This window comes from Rhynchophorus ferrugineus, unplaced genomic scaffold (assembly GCF_030347505.1).
Source record: "Rhynchophorus ferrugineus isolate W39M unplaced genomic scaffold, kcgeb_rfMv2 rfM3, whole genome shotgun sequence".
Classification (NCBI taxonomy): domain Eukaryota; kingdom Metazoa; phylum Arthropoda; class Insecta; order Coleoptera; family Curculionidae; genus Rhynchophorus; species Rhynchophorus ferrugineus.
Window position 1 is genome coordinate 11,328,172 of NW_027472582.1, and position 21,490 is coordinate 11,349,661.

Consider the following 21,490-nt stretch of genomic DNA (forward strand, 5'->3'; position numbering starts at 1 on the left):
ATAATATACGCATTAGATGTACTATAATGTTAAAATAATATATATATATATATATATATATATATATATATATATGTTTAATAACAATTTTGCTTAATTATTTCATTTAACTAGAATGTTGTTGTAGGTCAAAGCTAAACTGAACTAAAACTCAGAGTTGATGCGGCAACATGGCGACGTTTTAACGTCACAAATTTAGATGACGTATGTACAAAATAACTTTGATTAGACTATAGTTAGATTTTGCATTATTTGCTATTACGTGAGCTTGGAATATTACCGTATCCTTGTAATTTTATTGGCACTTTTTCAAGTTTAGAATATATTATAATTTTTAGTCATATTTTGGTTACGGTTTGTTCCAGTAAACTCAATTTGTCGTCTCAGCTTTGCTATAATTTGTTCAATGCCTCGACCAACAATAAAGAAGCATGTTTTTGCTTGTTTTGTACCAAAAATAATATAAAACAAAGTCATTTTGTTGTTCTACTCTAAATTTCAATAAATTTTCACAACCATAAGAAATTAACAAATTAATAAAAACATAACTATACAATTGGCAAATAATAAACGTAATCAGATGTAGATTATCGTAATTAGAATGCGCAGGACGAACCAATTATCTACTACACCTTGTTCACTTCCCTAGAGTTTCCAAGATATATCTGGTTGATAATGCAATATATTGACTAAGTCTGAGCAAATCACTTGTGAAATTAAAAATAAGCGAGAACTTTGTTGGATCTCCGACCTTCATTAACATTTTTTCTATGTTACACAGTGAATTCAAATCAAGGTTTAAACACTTTTACAGGAGCAAAAACTGTTTCCCATCGAAGAAGATTGATTTCCTTTCGGATTAAATACTGTTTACGCATTGGAGAAATACGAATGTCCTTACGTAGCAATATGGGAGTCGCATTTCGTTCCGTCTAATGTGGTTTCGGTGTATTTGAGCCGCGTTCGATTGACTGAACGCCCTTCCAGATTTCGGCGTTGATTGGATTTTTAAATTAGGAAGGGAGAACGATTTTCTGTATTGCCCTCGGGAATTGGAAATTTCGACATATCCATATGAGGAGATGCCGTAGTCTAAGGACGGTTTTCTGACTCGATCAATATTTTCTGTATTAAAATACGATTATTTAAATATTTATGTTATGTAATGCCATCTGGTTTAAACCCTACTTAGTGAACAAGCGTTTTCTAATAGATAAGAACCCTCAGTGCCCCTTTGTATCGCCCTTTAACAAGTCGCCTCATCTTTCCGTAAAGTAAAACAGTTTTTCAAGTAAGTTAATAGTTGTTCTTTCCTGTCTTCAAAAGGTCAACAGATTTATTAATTATCAAATACTATATAATAGATATACAGTCACAACAGTTTTTAGGTTAGGTGAAGCTTGTCCTATTATACAGTATATTCAAAGTAACAATGAACTTAGGTCATCAAGATGTTTATGTGTGCAATTTGTAAATTCATTTTAACATTTTTTTACTCATTTTATTCTAGTTAAGAAGAGATGGAATGCTGATACATGTAACCAAATTAGCCTACAAAAGTCGCCCGATAGTCAGATGTCTTATTGTTACTCTGAATGAGAATGCCGAAACCATTAGATAATCAGGTCCAGAAACAGATTGGGTCTAGAATCAGTTACTTTGAACAGGAACGAGATAGTGAAGGCCCCTTATCAGGAAAACGAGTTAGAGAATGAGTTGAGTTAGAAATGAGGTAGGTATCGATATTGCTAAATAAGTTGCTGAGATTATAGCTTAGCTTGATATCTTAGTTAATGACTTGACTAGCGACTTAGAAAAAGATAGGGTGATGAAAATGGAAACAACTAAAGATAACTATATAGCTAATAGAGGATAAATGAGCACCTAGTTAAAATATATGACGAAAAAAGAAGTTCTAACTGCTTTGCAGATATGGCAAATGCATTAGGGCGCAGATAGTAACAGAAGAATCTAATGAAAAATGCACTGATACCAAAATGACTTGACAAGGAAACACTGCAACGAAGGAAACAAGAACTGAACATTAAAGGTAAATAGGCTCTCTCTTGAAAGTAAAATGCATTACTTGGATTTACAATTGTTAATTATGTGGCCTCCAGGATATACCTTATACTACATTAAGATAACGCTCCGAGAACTTTGCTTTATAGGTGGTATGGAAAAGAATTCAATGTAAATATAATAAAACACAACCCTAACCTACCCTAAAAACTATTGTAACTGCATATTTCGACTGCCTTCGTTAATAATATATGCATTAGATGTACTATAAAGTTGTTATATAAAATTGTTGTTATGTGTCAAGTAGAAGCAGAAAAATTCGTAGTAGATATTCAACAAGCTGCATCGAATAAGACTCCAGAAATTAAGAGTACAATTAGGCATTAATTATCCAATAGAAGTGAAGGAAATGGTAATAGAAAACCGAAAATTACGAAAAAAATGGTAACAAAACAGAACACCTGAAAATAAAAATACTTTAAACAATATGACCCAAAGACTGAAAAGGAAAATACTATAAATTAAAAACAAATCCATAAATGACTATCTGATAAATTTAACACATGATAAAGAAACTGATTATTCACTCTGAAAAGCCACGAAATATATAAAGCGCTCATGTCTACACAATCCACCTGTAAGAGACCGATGTAGGAATTGGGCACATGACAATCATCAAGAAGCAGAAACATTTGCTGAATATCAAGAAAAAACTTTCAAAACAAAAGAAAATAATATTGAATATAATTTGTCGAACATAAAAGATAAAAATTTGATGATTGAATTAGTCACTCCGAAAGAGCTAATCAAAGTTATTAAAACTGACATTAATCCCAGGAAACCTGAATCACGAGCCGATGATTTAGTATCAGGAGAATTACTGTAAAAACTACCAAGAAAGGGAATTACAAAACTCACCAACTTGATCAATACAGCATTTAGATTAAAATATGACCCAAGCATTTGATCAGGCAATGATCCCAAAACCTGAAAAGTCACCAAACGAACTAATAGCCTATAGATGTATATCAGTAATACCTAAGGTTTTTGAAAAACTCCTGTTAAAGAGAATAAAACCGATCATAGAGAGAAAAAAACCTATATACCGACACAGCAATTTGGTTAACAAGTATTCGACAATTGACCACGTCCACAGAATAACAGATGTGATTGAAAAAGCCTACGAAAGTCAAAAAGTATGCTCAGCTATATTCTTAGATGTAGCACAAGCCTTCGATAAGGTTTGGGATGAAGGCCTTGTTCATAAACTACAGAAAATGTTACCAAAACAACACACCGTACTAAACATACACCAGTACCAGTACTAAAATCGTACATTACAGCCAGAATATTTAGAGTTAAACAAGAAGAAGCTTACTCTACAATAAAAAAAGCTACAAGGAACAAGTCTACCACAAGGAAGTGTACTGAGGCCAATGCTTTATCTACTCTACACTTGTGGTATACCACAAATGGAGAATAATACGATGACTACATTTTCTGATGATACTGCGATTATAGCTGTGGGAGACAATAGTGAAGAAGCCACATGAAAATTACAACAGGCAAATGACAATATAAATAATTGGACCCAAGCTTGGAGAATAAAAATTAACAAAACTAAATCTGTGAATGTGCAGCTCACCTACAGACCGTTGAAACACCAACAACATTAAATAAAACTCCAAATCATTCCATATAGCAACAATTAATATCTCGGAATGAATCTTGATGCAAAACTTCGCTGGAAGGAAAATATAAAGAAGAAAAGAAAAGAACTGGAATTGAAATATAGGAAAATGTACTGGCTAATTGGAAGAAAATCACAGTTATCAGTACATAATAAATTGCTATTATATAAGCAAATACTGAAACCTATATGGACAAACGGAGTTCAAATATGGGGATGTTCTGCAAAGAGTAACGTAAGCAAAATACAAATTTTTCAGAGCAAAGTTCTGAGAGTATTGTGGGCGCACCCAAATACTACAAGACTGACTACCTACAACCAGAACTTCAGATACCCACAGTCAGTCAAGAAATCTTATGTTATAACAAAGACAAATTGTAGGAAAGGATTAGTAACAATGTAATAACTAAATAATAATAAAAAATATGTCAAACAAGGAACGAGCCTAACAAGCCTACTACACAGGTGAACCTACTGGGTTATCTTGTGTTGGTAGAAAAGTAAAACTGTCAGTCAATGTTGCATATATTCCTTTATGAATAAAAATTGAAAAAATGAACGTTGTGCGATTTGCAATTGTCGATGGTTTCATTGCATCAAAGCATACAGATTTATTTCGCAACGACATTTATGAAATCAATTTCCTGAAAAATTGAACGAATCATATCAAACACCCAGTACAAATAAACAAATATGTTTAAATACTGCAATACTGTAACAGGATATTTCATAATAACATATTTATTATAAAACACAATTTCATATTAGCGTATCACAATTTTATGCTTAATGCATAAAAACTGTGTTTTTTAAAAAGAATATTTCCAAGAAACGACAAATAAAAGGCATACCGGCAAACCTCTTATAAAGACATCGAGCTATTAATTCTCTGAAGTCTATTGCCCGTCTTTGTTTACCCGTTTTGACTCATTGTTTCTGGTGGCTATACAAATTGTGCACTAATAGATTGAAGCGACTGGCAAATTGAGCATTATTTCGATAGGTCGCCGACGTAATGGCTTTCTGATTCGATGTCCTAATTCGAAAACTATTTCGTATATTTTAGTATAACAATACGGTCATAATCACGCGTGTGGTATATCGAGTAAAAATATAACAAATAACGATGGGTTGAATATTATTCCTAGATATAATAATAAAATTACCTTCAACATTGTGGTTTAAAATCTCAACAATGTGTTAGCTTTTTTATTACTATTTGCTGAAGCTATAGCCTCTGTATATTACACGTTTCAACCAAAAAAAAAACATTGAAAATAAAAATAGAATTTTAATACACTAATAGAGCGAAAAGTATGGTGTAACAACTAGTAAAAATAATGATAAAGCTGATATAACAAATGAATGAATATTAGTACTAAAATCTCTCAAAAAAGAAAAACAATATAATGTAGTCATAGAGAGAAAAAACCTAATACCAACACAATAGTTTCAGTTTATTAATAAGCACTCAACAACTGACCAGGTCCACAGAATAACAGATATTATTGAAAAAGCCTATGAAAGTCAAAAAGTATGCTCAGCTATATTCTTAGATGTAGCACAAGCCTTCGATAAGGTTTGGCTTGAAGGCCTTGTTCATAAACTAGAGAAAATGCTACCAAAACAACGAACTATTAAAATCATACATTACAACCAGAATGTTTAGAGTCAAACAATAAGATGCTTACTCTACGATAAAAGTAGCTAAAGCAGGTGTACCACAAGGAAGTGTACTGGGAGCAATGCTTTATCTACTTTACACTTGCGATATACCACAAATGGAAAATATCACGATAGCTACATCTGCTGAAGATACTGCGATTATTGCTGTGGGAGAAAATAGTGAAGAAGCCTCACGAAAATTACAACAGGCAAGTGACAATATAAATAATTGGACACGAGCTTGGAAAATAAGGATTAATTAAAGTAAATCTGTACATGTGCAGTTCACCTATAAACAGACCGTACAAGCACCAATAATATTAAATAACACTATCATTCCATAAAGCAACAACGCTATATATCTCGGAATGAATCTCGATGGAAAACTTCGCTGGAAGGAACATATAAAGAAGAAAAGAAAAGAACTGGAATTGAAATATAGGAAAATGTACTGGTTAATTGGAAGAAAATCACAATTATCAGTACATTTTAAATTTATAAGCAAATATTGAAACCTATATGGACATACGGAGTTCAATTATGGGGATGTTCTGCAAAGAGTAACATAAACAAAATACAAATTTTTCAGAACAAAGTCCTGAGAGGTATTGTGGGCGCACCCAAATACTATAGGACTGATTACCTACCGAGACCTTCAGATACCCACAGTCAGTCAAGAAATCAAGAGAATTGCAAGGGGGCATGAGGAAAGACGCCATTCTCATACAAATATTGAAATATTGCAACTTTTGGATACCACCAGAACAGGACACAGACTCAAAAGAATCAAACCATCTGATCTTATGTAGTGTTGTATAGTGAGATGCATACAATAAAAAAATACAGCAATAATGTGTATAAAAATTATTTCACCAGAGACTGAAATAGGGCGGATGGGTCCTCCTAGTTATATACCTAGATTTAAGTTAGCATAAATAAAAATTGTAGGTTAGAGGGAGAGGACTAGTAATAATGTAATAATTAAATAATCACTACATAGTATAAAACAAAGTCGCCTTTTCTGTCCCTATATCCCCATGTGCGCTTAAATCTTTAAAACTACGCAACGGATTTTGATGCGGTTTTTTTCAATAGATAGAGTGATTCAAGAGGAAGGCTTATATGTATAATACATGCATAATATACTAAGGCAACATTGTTGATTTTAGAGGTTTCTAACGTGATGTCGTAAATTAACCTATTTTTTAGGCTTATTTAGCAATTAGCAAAAACGCTGCCTAACCCTAAGAGTTAGATCAAATTAATGTACTACAGTATTCTACACCATAAAAAGGTCTACAAAAAAGTCCGCGAAGGTATATGTTTATCTTTTAGGGATAACCTACATTAACCATTTTTATTGTTTACTTTTTACGTGAGAAAATGACTTATTTACGAAGCTATTTTAAGCAATACGGCATTAATCCTTATCGAATTAAGTACCTTAAATACAGTGTGCAATTAATATAGATCAATATGGTTCCTTACAGCATGTAAATTAAACAAATATTTTCGGAGATATTACAAATTTAAAATTTGCGTTTAAAAATGTGTAATGTAATAAAAATTGTATGAATTTAGATATTCCAAAGATAGCAGGAAATCTTCATAGTAAGTATAGGGGAAGAGGAATTGTTTTACTCCAAATTTAATGCGTGCAGGCCAAGGGCAGTAATGAATAAACCAAAAATACTGGATCGATTTTAATCATGTTTTCATTGAGTGACATAGGCATATATATTTTATGCCCGTGCAAAGTCGTAGCGGGCCGCTATGTTTTTATATACAACGTTCATATTTTTTCTGTAGTGTATTTAATTTAGTATCAGCATTGCACCCGTGCAAAGCCGGGGCGGGTCGCTAGTATTTTATATATGACTGTTAAATTATATGTTCAACATATTAAAATGACTTAACGAGGAAACACAGCAACGAAGAAAACAATATCTAAACAGAACAGGCTCAACAAATCTCTAATAAATAATAATATAAAAGTAAAATACATTACTTGGATATATAATTGTTAATTAGGTGGATTAGGTCTATATATAAAATATAATATATATAATTAATAAATGATAACTGTAGGAAATCAGATTGTTGAAATTGTAGAGTGTAGGATAGAGTATGTGCACAGATATGTATGTAATTGTTCAGTATATATATAAGCTTATATATATATATATATATATATATATATATATATATATATATATATATATATATATTGCAGATATGGCAAATGCATTAAGGAAAATGCAGTGATTAAATCTAGTTTTATCAAGAAAAATAAATACGGGTATTAACAGACCAAATAAAGAAGAAATACCGTGATATCAAAATGTCTTTACCAGGAACACTGTACCGAAAGACACAAGAACTTAGCTTAAAAGGTGCTCTCTAATGAAAGTAAAATACATTACTTGAATATACAATTGTTAATTAGGTGAATTAAGCCTCCAGGGGATAGTATAGGTGTTTTCGAAAAGTTATTGTAGCTGTATTAATTAATTAATTGTAGTTTAAATCCTTCGATAACATATACATTAAACGTACTGTAATGTTAAAGTATATATATTTTATTTACATTAGAATATTATTAAAAGTTATTACAATTCGACATCATAAATTTAGATTACATGAGTTCACTGCTATTTTGAATAGACTATATATTCAGTAATTATTAGATGTAACGCCTACGCACAGTGAGTCATATACACAAATTACTGGGCAAATAAAAAATCAGACTTTAAAGTAATATAAACTAATAATGTACAGCCAAATAATTGTTCGTCGAATAATCCAGTACGTGTGGAAATAAATGAAGAGATTTTATGAGAATTTGGTGTTTTAACTAAACAAATTAGGGGGTAAAATTAAAGCTAACTTAAAAAACACTAACATTATGTCGAGCAAAACGGTACTCATGGCAGACTAATATCAAAGCTATAGTTTTTGAGAGTGTAGACTATTGTTAATCCTCACGGCCAAAGATAGCCATGGTAATAAACACTTTGTTTTTATAAACTACTTATAACTTTATAACTTAAAATACTTTATAAACATATAAAAATAACCGTTTCATCTCCAATGAAACATTAACGATATTATATAAATCAATAAACTGGCTATAATGGATATTTTAAGTGCAGTATTAAATATTTTTATTAAAGGTAAACTGTAAACTGTAGTCGAGTCGAGATATTTACAGCTTGCCATGATATAGCTCGCTCGCCTTTTACATTTAGCTATCGGAAGCAGACAATACTGAAAATGTTAGCTTACATTAACCTGATTAAATGCGAACGATGCTTCGGAGGTGCATTAAAAATGTACGTAGCTCCAATAAAATATTTATTGGGTTTAAACACGGCTCACCTTACCGAATCATGCAAAGGTCTGTGAAATTATCCTGTTATTTTCTAAGAATAGCTCGGTATTTTTATATATTATACGAGGGCTGATGCAAAAATAAGGATCCCATCAAATTTACAAATAGACAAAATTGTTTATTCTGGTAGAAATTTACGTGGTTGGAAAGAGGAAGTTCTGCTCTACTTTTTCTACATAATCGCCATATATTTTCCAAGTTTACGAAAATTATAGTGTTTTTTTTTTCGATTTTTTCTGCGAAAAACTGTGAAATATAAGATAAATAACCCAAATAAAATCGAAACGCGCTAACAAATTCTAACGTTTGAATGCGGATATGGTGCTTAGAAACTGACAAGTGATGTCAATGTTTCTTAGCGTTTCTGATTGGTGTTTAAACTAACATGGCAAAATTTTGTATTTTTATTTCTAGAATAATTTTAACAACCCCTATTTTAACTTCAACATAATATATGGGAGGAAAAGTCTCAGGCGTCAACACATAGATGGCGCTAGTTTTATTGCATTCACCGGATTATCAGTTAGTACTAACCTTCAGAACAATGCTGTTAAAATTTCAAAATATTCTACTCATAAGTTTGTGAGTTATTGTGCTAAGAGTGATACTACTTTTGTTATTTTCAAAAAATTTCGGGACTACCGGCTGTTCGCAGACTTAAATGTATTTAAAAATGTGTTAAACGTCGTGTTAAATGTATTTAAAATAATCTCTCTATAGTATAGTTTTATTTAGCATTGGGAACTATCTACTGAAAACAGTCGAAAGTGTTGATAGTCGCAAAACAATCGAAACAGTCGATAGACTAGCGACTGAAAATAGTAATTACTATTTTCAGTCAAATACACGTTCGACTGTTTTTTTCCATTCGTGACATCGAATCAGGATGTACGATAACTATAAATACTAAAAAAAATATATACCTAATCATAGAAAAAACGAATCCATGACATAGTTAAAAATGATCACACAAAAACCACTACTGGAGCTTTTTTTAATAAAATAAATGCTTTATCTATTATTGAACGGAAATATGCTTTAATCACTATTCAAAAATATAGTATACATGTTCAGCTTTTCACCCGTGATGATATTTCTTTGATTGTTAATAATTTGGACAAATTTTAAAAAAACTTATTCCGAGGGGAGATGTTGCAGGTATAGCAGAATATTTTAAATGTAACTGATATAAATCAAGTATGCCAAAAATCTAATGGGGTTTCTAAACACGCAATAAGGGGCTATCCAAATACTGTTTAATTTGTAAAGTTGTTGTAGCACCTGGTGTAATTATTTCTTTCATTCTGGCTAGTTTTTATCGAAATGATTTCACATGAAATACATTCTTCATCAGTATTTGTGTCTTGATTTCGAGTTCTAGAACTGTACTTGTATCTTTTGAAGTTAGAATGGAATGTATCTCTTTTATGTTAATTTCTTGTATCGCCTCAACATTATTTGTAATACCAAATACTGTTCCTTTAAATCGAGGATAACAGAAGTTGAGGATTCTCTTTCAAAATATTCCCAAACCATAGAATGTTTAGCAGAATACATCATGCTACTAAACACTTATAAAATAATAAAAATAGAATGTTAAAAAGGTTTCTCTGGCTTAGCTGCTGCTAAAATAAATTTTAACTAAAAATGTCGCGACCATCATTATTTTTTTGTATTTTTAAACAAAAATCGAGAGAGTTAGACCGAAACTAAAATGTCAATCAAAAAAAATATTACCTATTATTGACATAAAAACAGTTCAAAGTATTTTACTATTTAACATTCACAATTTCAATCTTTTTACCCTATTACATTAACACATACATAATATTTATTATTACATAAGCAAAATACCAAAAAAATCATAAAACTATATATATATTACATGTAAACCTATATAAGCCTAAGTTCGGCATATTTTTGTCAAGGTCGCGGCTAGGACGACAGAGCCAGAATATAAAAAAAATCAGTCGAATGAAACTAGTAGAACCGAAAATAGTAACTAAAAGTACACGACTGAAACAGTCGATGGTAAATAATAACAAAATCAGTCGCACCGAAAATAGCGACTGAAAACAGTCGATTGAAACATTCACTAGAAAAAGGTAGTAAAATCAGACGACACAAAAATAGCAACTGAAACAGTCAATAGTAAAAAATAGTTAATTACTAAACAGTCGATAGTCGATTTCAGTCGATAGTCCCCAACGCTAATTATAAATCAATACTTTTGAGATTCTTTATTACAGTCATCTAACCCATTATCATTTTCCATCGAAAGTTGATAGAGTCAGTCAAAGCCGCCTATGACGATGACGACCTATAAATCATAAATTGTCTCTCCGCCGCCATCGCCATATTATTTATTTTCGAGTGGGTGTTTAATAAATCCGGGTCGACGAGATGGAGCCTCCGCTAAACACGACGACGGAAAAGTTGTAGCGTTCCCCCCCGAAACCATCCAATTTTGTTTTGACGTTTTACGAAACGGTTCCGTCATCGTGCACAACATCGTTCGTTTAAAATTTGAACGCCCTTTATTTATATCGACGTTGAAATCGAGATTGGCAACCCGAAAAGATCAGATATCAGAGCGCGCGTTCGCTAAATATATTGGCAGCGAAGGTCAGGGGTCGCGATCATTCAAAGGTCCCAAGCACGGGCTGGTATTTTCACGGTTTTATTTCCTTTCGACGCCGACACACAGTTTTTCAGCGATCGACGACAAGTTCGATCAATTAATTATTTCAGAACGCGGATGTGGACGTTTTTCTTTCGCAAATTATTGCATAAAGTAATAAGTATAGACTTCACAATGTTTCTTTACATTAATGGGTACAATATATGTTTATCCAAAGAAGTTTTGTATATAGCTCAAGATGTTAAATTTATTGTCTGTCGCAATTCATAAATTCGTTTTAGAATAAGAAAATATTTTCCTTCTCATTTTATTCATATTTAAAAGAGACCCAAAATTATTCAAAACAATAATGATAAGAGGTTAAAAACTCGCAAACGTTATGTTAATGCTTTGCTTGCTTGTTAGGTAAGCATTTTTACTATTAAATATCAAGTTGCTGCGGTTTTCATTCAAAATATTTTTAGGGTATTGCAGCTGCATTAAATAGTACAGACACGGTCACTGAATTATATAAAAAAAATGGAAAACATAATCTTGAGTTCACCGAAAAGAAACCGTCTTCATTCGAACCAATCAAGATCATGAACTGAATCCAAAGTTTCATGTTAGCACTATCAGAAATCAAATATATGAAATGTACAAATACAGAGAGTAGTTTTTTCAATATAAACATAATTTAATACAATTATTTCAGAGGAAACTGTTACTCTGAAGAGTATCTAAGAGGTCTAATGGAACTTGCAGAAATTGTTTTTAAACTAATAGCAAGATGAAATAAAAATAGTGTTAAGACAACTAAATGTTATGGAACTAAGTTAATGGAAAAAGGTAAACGTTGGAATAACAATTGATTAGGTTTTATTAGTCATAATATTTATTAATAATTCATCACAGATATATTGTGCTTCATGCTAGAAAAAGGAAGGGTTCTTAGGGTAAATAGATATGGCTCGGTGAATGGAGGTAAAACGAAATGAAACAGTGGTGTTTACATTATGTGACCATTATTTATTGAAGTAATATAAAAATGTCGAAAATACAAAATAGATAAAACGGATGGCAGGGGTGTAATCTGGTGACGAGGCTTGGGCAGTCGATGGTGGCACGTCTAAACCAACCGATGGTCGGTTACTGAATGATGAAAATACCCTTCAATATCATCCCAGATAAACGTCTCCGGATTGCCAGCTATTCGTTATCGGATTCTAGTTGGCGCTGCTGGCACCCCGCCCGTGTTCCAGGTGGTTGTAGGAAAGAATGTAAATGACGATTCATCGAACCATACCACATTCTTGCAATCATCAGGTGTCCACGTATTATTGTTCTTGCACAACTCCTTTCGTTATAAAGGGTTTCGTAACACCTCCATGAATGTTTCTGATACACACTTTTCACATTTCTCTAAATAAAAAACAATTTCTTCAGTATTATTCAGTGTGCACAGATGCTAAACATGAAATGCTCATAATCTCATTTTCGACCTTAATTACTTTTGTTGTTTGATCTGAGGAAATATACTACTAAAGCTGATCAAATACTTTTAGAAAATAAGGAAATGCTGATCCATCATATCTTAATAGTTGGTTTGAGTTTCACGATTTTAAAAAGATTTAAAAGTGGCGATTTTAGGTCAGGGCTGACAAGACTTTTGTCTGGCGTGTTGTATAACAAGTCAATTGAAAAGTTCCCGGCCTGACACATAGATGGGGCTACTAGAATTAAATCCATATGTTTTTTAGTTAGCCCTAACCCTCAAAAGATGCATGTATAAATTTCACAGCTGTCATTAGTTTGTGAATTATAGGATTTTGAGTGAAGCAACTTTTGTTATTGTGAAAAAAATGCATAAAAAGGAATTTGGCGTGTTGATAAAATATTGCCTTTTGAAGGGAAAAATACAGTTGAAGCAAAAACTTGGCTTGATGACGAGTTTCCGGACACTGCCCCAGGAAAATCAACCATCAGAATTGGTATGTTTAGACGTGGTGAAATGAGCACCGAAAACGGTGAACGCAGTGGACGCCCAAAAGAGGTTGACACCGACGAAAAAATTAAAAAATCCACAAAATGATTTTGAATTACCGTAAATAGCAATTAAATGAAAAAGCAGACACTCTAAGATATTAACTGAACGTGTACATCATATCATTCACGAATATTTGGGTATGAGAAAGCTCTGTGCAAAGTGGGTGCCGCGCGAGCTTATTTTTGACTAAAAACAACGACGAGTTGATGATTCGGAGCAGTGTTTGAAAATGATCAATCGTAACAAAAGTGAGTTTTTGCATTAATATGTGACAATGGATGAAACATGGTTCCATCATTTCACTCAGAAGTCGACTCGACAATCATCCGATTGGACTGCATACGATGAACCCACCCCAAAACGTGGGAAAACGCAACAGTCGGCTGGCAAGGTTATGGCGTTTGTATCTTGGGAAGCGTATGGAATAATTTTCATTGAAAAAGGAAGAATTATTAACAGCGACTATTACATAGCGATATTGGACCGTTTGAAGGACGAAATCGCCGAAAAACGGCCGCATTTGAAGAAAAAGAAACCGTGTCACAAGTGAGTGAAAACGATGGCAAAAATCCATGAATTGGACTTGCTTCCTCATCCACCGCATTCCCCAGATCTGTCACCCAGCAACTACATTCTGTTCTCAGATCTCAAAAGAATGCTCGCTGGGTAGACATTTTCGTCGAATGAAATGGTGATCGCCGAAATTGAAGCCTATTTTGATACAAAGGACAAATCGTACTACAAAAGTGGTATCGAAAAGTTGGAGGGTCGCTATAATCAGTGTATCACCCTTGAAAAGAATTATGTTGAATAAAAAAAACTGATTTTGCTAAAAAAAATGGTGGACCGGGGACTTTTCATTTGACCTATTATAACAATTTTTTTCTATTTATTCATATAATTTATTAAACAACCCTCGTAACCTTGTCGATTTAATATAATATTTAGTTCATTAAAATATTTAAAACAATGCAGAAGTATTAGTCACGTACTTAAATATAACTAGATGACATAACAAATAATCTTATCCAGCTTAATTACCGTTATTTATTCATAAATCTGTTTCTCTTTTCTACCAGCATAAAAATGTTTCATTTTAGCAATTTATATTTGCATCAGACCTGTTTACAATGGCTTCTTAAAATAACTTTCTTTTAAACATAATAACTGACTGACTAATAGTTGTCCAGCCGTATTAAATCACCAACGAGATTAAATAATTTTTACTACTTTTACTTAGCTTTTGTGTTCGTTATTCGTCACAGTTTAATCATTTATTGGCGAGATTACATAATGTTTTTTGAATAGTTACTTGCATTATATTAGAGTGATGATGCTTTTATAGACACAATATTCTTTTATTTTATTGAAGTTATCATATATATAATCAAAATGTATATTAGTTATGAAATGTAAAGGGTTTAAAACAACTTTATTATCATCTAGTTACTAATCAGGTATTATATAAGCCGGCTTGGTGGCGCAGTGGTAAAGGCGATGGGACGGTCCTCCTACTGTTGCGATAGCCGCGGGTTCGAATCCTGCTGGGGCATGGTCGTAAATTTATGTTTGTGATTGTTTAAAATTTGTGAATGTTCTAGACAAGAGTGTAAAATCCGACAAAGAAAATGATCGCAGTCACGCCAGTAACCAGGCTGGGTAAGACCGGATGTCTTCTGGGATGATTTCTAAAGTTGGTCACTCGCCAGTCGGTAGACTTAATGCTGAGGATCGTGGTTCGGAGCCCACGTTAAACTTTAGGCCCAGTCCAGATAAACCCATAGTTGGTCAAAGGAGACTTTAAAATATATTTAAAAAAAGTATTAATTGAAAAACTATATATCTTAATACTTCAGACAATAAAAGAGTAACTGTATATTTTATTTGTAAAAAGTTGTTTTTATTTTTAAGCGACTTCGAAAAAGGTGCAGATCCAAAATGATCAATTGGTAGTAGTATAAATAATATTGTAAATAGATAAATAGGTTTAGGTAGGTATTAAGCTAAATTGTGTCTATATAGTACGATATAAAATACGTGTAGTAGACAGGTTAAATAAGGTTTTTGTTAATTTTTATTAAGTTATTACAACGCTGATTATGTACATATCTTAGTTTGAAATGATTTTTTTTGTTCTAAAAATCTAAGTTTGATAATTTTTTAATTTTCAGTGTGTTCCTTATTTATTTTTTGATGTCGGTTAAATTTTTTTGTTAATAATATTTGTTAATAATATAATAATTGTTACTAATTGTTAGTTTGTTAGTATTGTACTGAATAATTATAAAAAATTTCACGGCCACCTAACTATTTTGACATCTATTGTCTATTTTAATTACATTTTTGCAAAATCAAATATCTCAAAAATAATTATGAAAAACAACTGAACAAAGAGTATTTTATTTTATCGAAATTTTGTGTGTCAGCTAGCTGAAGTTTCGGAACATCTACACACTCTTACACCAATCATCAGAATCATAATTGTATAAATATTTTTGTTAAATAAAATCACTCAATATGGAACACCGAACTCAGCTGATACTCCATGTGCTTGAAAAGCATACGCTGTTGTAACGATCAAGTTAGCGCTTATATTGAAAGTGAATTGCCGGCATTTGATATTAGTAAGAAACCATTTTTAATGTTTTATATTATATATTCACCACATAATAATTTTGGAAAATGGTAGAGAGATAGCTGATAACTTAAGAAAATAATAGAAAGTGAGTAAAATCAAATAATTCTGGAAAATAAGCATCGAAGAGAGAAGTTTCAAAGAAATTCTAAAATTTCTAAAAAAGCTTTTTCTAATTTATACCTGAGGCTCACTGGACTTATATAATAATTGTGTTGTTTTTAATTATTATCAAAAAACAAAACAATATTCTTAATTAGCAATATCGCATAAACAGAAACGTCAATACATTAGAGTAATTCGATAAAACCGCTCAATATTCAAAGTACCTACAGAACGAACTTTATTGTGAGTCAACAGTGGAGCAAAACGAGCTCAAATATGCATGAACACTTACCATATAAAGTGGGTAGTAAATAGGAATGCACCAGGAACCACAAGGTCATCGGATCCGACGCTCCACCGTCTCCGGAATACGATTAGACCCGGCATTTTATCGACGTATAAATTCCACGAAATCCCAACACACTACACTACCGATCACAAAGACGCATCCGCCTCTATTATCCGTTATAATCCAACATTAGGCTCTAGGCCTGCTGCGATGTCTTTCATAGTAAGCCTCGGAGTGTATCCATATACATTACGGGGCCTAGTCTGCAAGTCTGAAAGTAACAAAGAAAGACAGTCAGTTGGTTTATCAATAATTATTTATATTAATACAAAACATCTATCTCAGTTTTTGTTCCATAAAAATTAACCAATAGGATATCAGTTGTCACATACAATTGTTACATTTATTCTCATACACCTTTTTTCTTTAATATCGCACGGTTTTGGACCTGACCGTTTTTTTTAATTGGTTCCAGTTTTCGAAATATCCAATAAATTCATTATTTTACTATTTTTTTGACCATTAACGGCAATTTGTTGATTTAAAAAGTATAAATAAGAAATAGCACGGGAGCTAGCAACGTTGAGAAAACAAGAATTTCAGGTAAACTAATCTTTTGACATTTAGTCTCTTTCACTCTCTCGGCACCCGACCCATCTGGCTGGCGGAACACTGAGAAATAATAAAGAGCACTGATTATGCCCGAAAAATAAAATATGTATGTAGAAAGAGTGCTGTAAGGCCGCCGAGAAAAATATCGATTTATCGATATATCGGAGAAAAAAATTATTAATATTTTTTTGCACTATATATGCACAATATACTTTACCAACGAGAGTTCATCAGGACGACCTACCGACTAGCGAGTGACCAACTTAGAAAGCATCCCAGAAGATATCCGGTCTTACCCAGCCTGGTTACTGGCGTGACTGGGATCATCTTCCTTGTCGGATTTTACACTCTTGCCTAGGACAATCACAAACATAAATTTACGACCATGCCCCAGCAGGATTCGAACCCACGACTATAACAACAGTAGGTTGACCGTCCTATCGCCTTTACCACTGCGCCAACCAAGTCGGCACAATATATTTTGCACCAAAATGATATGTCGGTATATCGGTCAAAAAAATATCGGCTAAATATATCGAGATATATCGATGGTAGGCCTATCAAAACGCATTTAAAAAAATTATCGGTTCTTAATTAATTTAAAAATTGAGTATTTAACCCTTAGTTACATGTACGAGCTGCACTGGTAAATGCAACTCCTGCCGCCAGCCAGATGGGCATATTGCTGACCGAGAGAGTGAACGACATAATATGTCAAAAGATATGCTTACCTGAAATTCTCTCTCAAAAACGTCGGTAGCTCTTAAACTAAAATGAATAGAGGTTGAACTGAGGATTTTATACTGCTTAGCATATGTTTCACGAATTAGGGTCCCTGTCCATTAGGTAATGCAGTAATCGCTCATCACGCCTTCGTCCCAAAATCTTTGGTATTGCCTTTCGATTTTCGCTATATAATATAGGTGTAGCCACGCTTTAATGACAAGCAGTATATTCCTGAACAGTTTTATAAGCGCTTTGACACTCAGATATGAAAATTATTTTGTAATCGCAAATGTTCTATTCATAATTTAAAGATAGATATATACTTAATATATAAGTGAAAAATGTCTTAATAGATCAGAAATATTAAAATAGTTGGTCGTTGGACGGTCGATAGTATCGCAGTAAAACACACATCTCAGAAAACTGTACATCTTGGAATTATCAAATCATATATAAGAACACTTAACTATGCTTTATAATTGGTTATAACTTGATATTTGTTTCATATATATTTGGACCTACTGTTGAACGTTGTCTCCCAACTACGGTTCTCAGCATTAAGCCTACCGACTCGCGAGTAACGAACTTGGAGATCATCCCAGAAGACATCCGGTATCATCCAGCCTGGTTACTGGCGTGACTGGGATTATTTTCCTTGTCGGAGTTTGCACTCTTGTCTAAGAAGTTTTGCAAATCGACCTTTAACTCCTGAAGTCGATCACGAATCGATTCTTGACATTCGATTTTACGAAGAGACTAGTTTGAAGTTCTACATACGATCACATCAAACCTTGCGATAAAAAGTCATACAAATATAAATTTATTTATTGCTTAATATTTATTTATACTAAATATTATTGCTTGTCAATATATTTATTAAAATAGCGCTTAACGCCGTGCGGATTTATTTTTAAAACATTTACAACGGATCTAATATCCAGTGTCACCAATATGGAAAGAAAGGTGGATGAAATAATAACAGTTTCGCAACCTAAATAAGTAAACATATATATTTATATTTATAACCTTCAAATCTATACTTTTATCCTTGTCTTTTTCTTTATTTATATTTATATTTATATATTTTCTAATCAGCCAATTCCTCTCAGTTCTTCATCGAATTTATATTTTTATTTATTTCATTATTTCAAACTTATTTTAAGAAATGTGCTTAACTTAAATTATTAAAAAAATTAATTAAATGTAATATGCTGGACATGTTATACATAAATAAAAAAAATTGTTTTTAACTAGATTTCTACTTTATCTAATAAATTTTAATTGTTCGTACATAGCACTGCGATTCAATAAATAAGTTCATTAACTCTAAAAAATATTAATCTTTTAAATAATTAATCGAAAGAATCGATTCTTGCGCTCGATTAATCGATTCTCAGAATCGAAAAATATAAAAATAAAATCAGAATTAAGAATCGATTCTTTAAGAGCAGATAAATAATGTGAAGTGACAGTTTAAGAAATGTATCAAATCTTCTTTCTAAGCTCTCTTTTAATTTTAAAGATTCTTGTATTGATACAATCTGGTTAAAAATAAGTAATTGATACACAAATGCAAAATATGTTTATTATTTAAATACCGCCTAACAGTGGCAAGTGCAATCCATGCCTAAGTAGATCTGGTAAAGTCAAAATAGAGCGTTATATAAATCGACAGCTACATACAAAATTATATAGATCGAAAGATCGCCGTACTAAACAGAGGAAATACATCTGGAAAAACGCCATTAAAAATATTCATTCGATCCAGACTAAGCGTGGATATTTGAAGGACTCAACTTTCGTTTCTAAGTTAGTTTTTTAATGATTCGCATATGGAACATATGCGATACGTTATTAATACTGACAACTGCCGTCTAGTTTTCTATATATATTATTTTTGAGTTTATATTAATGGATCTTATTGATGAGGTATATCGACTACACAGTTAAAAGAAAAATGGGACATGGCAAAATGGTTTTAAATGTCTATAAATCATACAATTAAAATCTTTTAATGATTTTCTATTGATTAATTACATTATTCATTGTTATTTAAGGTTACATGTTAACTGAAATAAAATATCCTGTATTATTTTTTTAAATATCCCATACTATGCAATAGCATCGAAATACTATGGAACTAATTACCTACATCGAGACCTTCAGATACCCACATTCAGTCAAGAAATCAAGAGAATTGCAAGGGCGCATGAGGAAAGACCACCAAAGATGATATTATATTATGATAAAGAATCAAACCATCTGATCTTGTGTAGTGAAGCGCATATAACAAAAAATACAGCAGTGACATGTATAAACATTATTTCACCAGAGACTGAGTTAGGGCCGATGGGTCCCCCTAGTTATATACCTAGATTTAAGTTATCATAAGAACAAATTGTAGGTTACTCGGAAAAGACTAGTAACAATGTAATAATTAATCTCTTACATCCGTGAGCTTACGCATACACATCCAATACAAACAATAAATATATCTAATTTAAAGGAAAATATTTAAAATTAAACACGATTCCTAAAATACATGAACTCATTAATTAAATTAAAAAAAAAACCGACGTGGACCATTTTATCAGCACGGAAAACAAATACCGAGATAAACTCGATAAATTTACATCCGAAAAATATATTAAACCACACGCATACACCGCTGCATCCTGATATTGTAGCATTTTGTTAAGCGCTACACGTTTCATTACTTATACTAGTGTTTTAATTGCTTCTGTCCTTTAACCACTTGGAATCGCTTCTTAGATCAATTTGTCTTAAAGTGTAACCCGTTGATTACGTGGTAATAAATTCGTTAGGACAAGCGTAGCATTTACATACGACAGACCTGACCATTTGTCATCGGCAATAAATAGCAAATTCCTGGTGGGTCGTCTGAGTGTACTGAGTGAACTATTAATAGGTCTGGGTCTAGATTTTTTGGAAGGTGTATTTTTCGGCAATGAATAATGTTAATTTATGGGCGACAATCTCGTATGACTAGGATAGAACGTCAACTATCGTAAACAACCAGATATATTTTGTTTAAATTGTAGAAAAGCCGGGAAGCTTCGTGGCTCGATAAATAACAGATGGGGCAAAAGTCCCGCTACCATATTGATTGCGCGTGCTTTTGATTATGTGACGTTTAGTTCAGTTTCGCTTTAACCATTGTGTTATGTAGACGTCGAAATTTTGTGATATACATTTTGTATAAATAAACGCCATAAGAACGAGCAGAAATAGTAACAATAGTTGTTGAAAATAACCGTTCAATTTTGGCCACTCAGCGCAAATTGCGTTAAAAATATCCTAATCGTCCAGTGCCTCACAAAATCACAACTCATCGTTCACATGCGAATTTGCGACAATAGAGTAAGACAGCCGACAGGCCCCGTTCTGGAAGACAATGGACGTCTCGTAACGCTGAAAATGTGGCTCTGGTATGCGATAGTGTTGCAGAGTCTCCAGAAACAACAATTCGGAGATGTGGTTCCCAGTTACAGATTTCTGAACGCAGTTTAAGAAGACTAATTTCACAAAGTGGAGATTTAGCATAGCCAGCCATATCTCTGGGTATAACAGCACCAGACTTTTTCTTATGGGTTTTTTAAAATCAAAAGTATATGTAAATAAGTCCCAAACGCTTTATGATCTTAAATACAATATTCGCTATGAAATT

At 32.5% G+C, this 21,490-nt stretch overlaps 1 protein-coding gene across 1 annotated transcript in view; it reads right to left on the reverse strand.

Annotated features, from left to right (window-relative positions):
- Positions 1-21,490, reverse strand: part of inaE (inactivation no afterpotential E) — a 185,737-nt gene that overhangs the window by 124,705 nt on the left and 39,542 nt on the right. The window contains exon 2 of the mRNA XM_076400030.1: positions 16,468-16,735. Within this exon, the coding sequence (XP_076256145.1) occupies positions 16,468-16,562 (95 nt within the window). The 5' untranslated portion in view covers positions 16,563-16,735. The remainder of the gene's footprint in view (positions 1-16,467; positions 16,736-21,490) is intronic.